A 4627-nucleotide genomic window follows, 5' to 3' on the forward strand; every position below is an offset into this window, starting at 1 on the left:
CGGTTAGGGCGCCTTTTACTACCGAATATCCATTGGTCGGCCGATCGGTCTTATCCATTTCTTCCAAGTCCGGTCGGCTCACCCTTCTCCGGCGGGCTCCCTGACCATTTGACCTCCACGTGACGTTGCCCCTCGTTAGGGGGTCCCAGGCTCTTACCACCGGATCAATCAAAATTACGAGAATCAACTAAATTCATATAATTTAATAAATTTTATTTTCATTTTATTTTATTATCAAATTTATATTCATAATCATTTTCATCATTTAATTCAACGCTCCCTAAGAATTCGCATAGTTGTGTTGATTAACTTTGTAGAATTTAATAAGGATTGAGAAAATATCCTTTATTGGATCCCGATAAAAATGGGAAAATTATCCACCATTAATTTTAGTCGTAGGAGTCACCGACCACCAGTAATAAATTTTAGGGGACATTTTAATGACAAAATTGAAATGTTAGGAAATCTCAGGGTTATCTTGAATAAGTGTTGAATGTCAGTGTGTATTTTAATAAGATATTCACAGAGAGAGAGAGAGAGAGAGAGAGAGGCGATGGAAGGGATAAGACACCGGACGCTCCAGGTGAACGGCATCGAAATGCATATCGCTGAGAAGGGCGAAGGTCCCGTCGTCATCCTACTCCACGGCTTCCCCGAGCTCTGGTACTCCTGGCGCCACCAGATCGTCTCCCTCGCGGCACGCGGATACCGCGCCGTCGCCCCCGATCTACGCGGCTACGGAGACACTGACGCCCCTTCCTCCACCTCCGCCTACTCCGTCCTCCACATCGTCGGCGACATAGTTGCGCTCATCGACGCCCTCGCCCAGGACCAAGTCTTTCGCTTTCCGAAAAATCTTTCCGATGTATAGGAATTATACATGATGGTGAAGACTGGTCGGCGCTTATGTGCAGGTGTTCGTGGTGGGGCACGACTGGGGTGCGTATGTCGCCTGGTGGTTGTGCGTATTGCGGCCGGAAAAGGTGAAGGCGCTGGTGAACCTCAGCGTGGTCTACAACCTGCGCAATCCCAAACGGAGGACAGTCGATGCGATCAGAGATATTTTTGGGGAAGACCACTACATTTGTCGATTCCAGGTAGCTATTTAGTGAATTGAGCTTCTAATCTATGATTGATGATTAATTGAGAGGTTTCCAATAATTGTTGAATACACCACTAGGTGCTTGATGAATTGTTGATGGGTTAACGATTAGTGGTAATAATTTTAGTAGTAAAAAAATACAATAAAAATTATATGCACATACAATAATTTTTCTTCCCTGGCTTATAGGATATATGTGATTTTTCAGATATGAAATTGATGAAGATGGATGAACCAAAGAAGAACTTTAAATATTTTGGAACTTTTACTCAACAACAAGAACATATTGGTGAAGACATCATTAATAGTATAAGGCATAGATGGTTTAAATGGAGAGAGCTTCTAGAGTTTTGTGGGATTTTCATATGTCCTTTAGGCAACAAGGATTATTATAAGATTGGTACAATCTTTTAGATATTAGTAAACAACACTCAAAAACAATTAAGGAAGTAGAGATGAGAATGTCAAGATGAAGGTGGATATGCAGTTTATCAAAATGTATATATAAAAAAACTAATATCTGCGAACAATTTTGTAGAGCTTCAATAGATGATAAAATAGGTATTTTCCTTTATTTTTTTGCTTCTTGGTGCACAACTTTCCTCTGTGTGAGTTCATGTTCAACTTTGTGCAATGTCAACTAATCTACCCACAAATAAATGACGTGACAATTGCTTGATGTGTAATATATTCAACTGAGAAAAAAGATGCAACCAATCCTGCCATAAGGCATCCTATCTCAATTATTTTTAGACCGACTACATGGATCATATTCTTCCATCGAGCTCTATGCATTACTATATCACTAGTTATACGCAAGCCTTGTAAACCATTTCATACATTAGAAAACTCCATGAGCAACATTGCCAACAGCTATGCAGTAAACAAGCACAAAATATATGGTCTAGTTGGTTCTGTGTCTTCTGGTCGTGCACCCAGATCCATAGAGTTCATGGTGGTACAATTAATTAAAAAAACTCAGTGGTGTGTACTCGTTCAAAATGTTATGGGTGGGTTGGCTTAGCTTCCAAATTCATCCCAGTTGGGAATCATCTCTTGTATATAAACTTTAGGAAGATATTGTTTTTTCAGATATCATTTCATTAATCTGCGGTTGAGATATATGGCAATATAGTCATTCTCAGAAGAATGATAATGCTATTTCTTAATTTTCCATATAGTAAAAACATGAACTAGTATTTTCATGAATACCTTTTGTGACATCATGACCCTATGAATTGTTTAGGAACAAGGAACAATAGAGGCTGAATTTGCACAGATTGGCACTACCACGATTCTGAAAAAGTTCTTGACCTACCGCACTCCGGCAGCCATAATGGTACCTAAGGAGAAAGGATTTGAAGGTTCCCTTGAAACCCCAATCAGCTTGCCTTCATGGCTCACAGAAGAAGATATAAACTACTTCGCTAGTAAATTTGAAAAGTCAGGTTTTACGGGAGGATTGAACTTTTATCGGTGCTTGGACTTGTAAGTTTCTTTAGATAGTTTTACCCAAAACACTGGTGGCTTCTACCGATCAACAAAATTGTAGATTTTTTTTAAAATTTTTTTTACCATTTGATAATTTCTATGTTTATTAAAATGCAGGAATTGGGAACTGACAGCACCTTGGGGTGGGGTCCAAGTAAAAGTGCCTACCAAATTCATTGTGGGTGATCTTGACCTAACATACCATACGCCAGGCATCCAAGACTACATACACAAAGGTGGATTCAAAAATGCTGTTCCGTTGCTCGAAGACATCGTGGTGATGGAAGGGGTTGGGCACTTCATCAACCAGGAGAAGGCCCATGACATCTCTGACCTCATATACGATTTCATTAGCAAGTTTTAAAAGTTCACTCCTATTAGATGTTGTATAAGATCCAGATTAGTGGATAATACTGGGATATCTATCCGATGTTGATATAATAGCTGATGGACAATTGGGCATATACCATAACTATCGTGAAGATTAGTAATGGTCGAATATGTCTTTGGTTGCTAGTAGATTGTTCATGCAAAATCATCAATTTAGAGTGGAAATTAATCCACAACAATTGATGCAACATTATTAGTGTGAAAATTAAATTTAGATTTTTTTATATTAGATATTCAGATCTTATAATCCTACTAATGTTTTTTTTTTTTGGATAGATGATTTGATTTTATAATTCAGCCCCTAATTAAATTGCGAAGTACTCATGATTCTCCGTCTAGAAGTAGAAGGGAGGATTGTGACCGAAGCTCCAGAGGTAAGAAAAAACCAAGAGACTAGGGAAAATTTTACACTGTCTTTGGAAGTTTGAGCCCTTTCAAATTCCATTCGCCAGTTTATGACATTCACACTTTTAGGGACTGGGAACCAGCAAGCAAGCGTACGTGAAGTGGAGAACGAGCCATGGATCAGTAGATCTCGACGGCCGCAGCCGCCGAGTTGAACTGCTGCTGTTCCAAGATTTGCACGGGCTTATGGAACAAGACGATGTGGCTTCGCCGTAGGCCGGTGTCGGCGAGGCAGACGTCCTCCATCCGCATGTCTCGCAGCCGCTGCGCGTACCAGGGCCCCCGCAGCAGGCCCCACACCACTCCGACCCCTCTGGGCTTCAGCACCCGCACTAGCTCTGCCAGCGACACCCTTCCTCTGCCTTCTTCAGCTTGCTCGCCGACACCACCAAGTCGAAGTACCCATCTGCGAAAGGCAACCTCCGGGCGCCCCCCTCGCGGCACGTCGCGTGCTCCTGCACCCCCTCGTCCCCCGCCCGCCGCAGCACCGCCACCATCGTCTCCTGCCGCGGGTCCACCCCCACCCCACGGTTGGTGGGAATTTTAGGTTGATATTGTTGGTACAATGGGTCGAGAGAGAGTGAATAGTTGAAACTAGAATTAGAATTTTTTTTTCTAACTAAGGATAAATAGTTAAATAATAATAAATAAATAAATTAACAACATAATAATAATAATAAAAAAATAAGATTTATTGATTATCACCTAGGTGGATCTTAATTCAAGATAAATAAATATTCTTTAAAAAACTAAGGTGGAGAAGACTCTTATAATTATTGACAAATCAGTAAAGAGTATAGAAATTAATAACAAGTTGTTATTATTAACTCTAGCTCCAAGATTTTATTTATAGCATTTTATATTCTAGGTAGATGTTATTGTTAGTTTTCATGAGTTGGAGGCACCTTCAATGGATAAAATTTTATCCACGCTCATAACGGTTAACTAATGATAATCCTCAGCTCAAGGCGCCTCTATTGGAGGCGTGAGGGTGCCTCCAACTATGTTAGAGGCGCCTTCCACCAAAAGATGCGAAGGCGCCTTCAACACTATTGGAGGCGCCTTCTACGAAAAGGCGTGAGGGCGCCTTCCACCAAGCTACTCGATCAGTTAACTTTCAAAACTGGTTAGCTCTTATTTGTTCTTTTTTGGATGATGCTCTAGCCGTCCAGAGTTAAGCTCATCCGAACTCAACTCCGACCTTCTCCTCAAGTAGGCTTCCTCCTTGATTTCTCATCT

General features: G+C 40.9%; 1 protein-coding gene across 1 annotated transcript; it reads left to right on the forward strand.

The window, feature by feature from the left end:
• Window positions 1-510: 510 nt before the first annotated feature.
• LOC121981854 (epoxide hydrolase A-like) lies at window positions 511-3109 on the forward strand. Its single transcript, XM_042534606.1, has 4 exons — window positions 511-835; window positions 915-1097; window positions 2349-2590; window positions 2711-3109. The coding sequence occupies exons 1-4, from the start codon at window positions 554-556 to the stop codon at window positions 2955-2957; spliced, it is 954 nt and encodes a 317-aa protein (XP_042390540.1). The 5' UTR covers window positions 511-553; the 3' UTR covers window positions 2958-3109.
• The last annotated feature ends 1518 nt before the right edge of the window (window positions 3110-4627 follow it).

Source organism: Zingiber officinale, chromosome 5A (assembly GCF_018446385.1).
Source record: "Zingiber officinale cultivar Zhangliang chromosome 5A, Zo_v1.1, whole genome shotgun sequence".
Classification (NCBI taxonomy): domain Eukaryota; kingdom Viridiplantae; phylum Streptophyta; class Magnoliopsida; order Zingiberales; family Zingiberaceae; genus Zingiber; species Zingiber officinale.

What these genes read in the sequence shown, in the direction of transcription:
- LOC121981854 (XM_042534606.1), top strand. Translation starts at nt 554, where the DNA reads ATGGAAGGGATAAGACACCGGACGCTCCAGGTGAACGGCATCGAAATG. An exon ending in ACGCCCTCGCCCAGGACCAA is followed by an intron (nt 836 to 914) that starts GTCTTTCGCTTT and finishes GCTTATGTGCAG; the next exon opens with GTGTTCGTGGTGGGGCACGA. An exon ending in ACTACATTTGTCGATTCCAG is followed by an intron (nt 1,098 to 2,348) that starts GTAGCTATTTAG and finishes TGAATTGTTTAG; the next exon opens with GAACAAGGAACAATAGAGGC.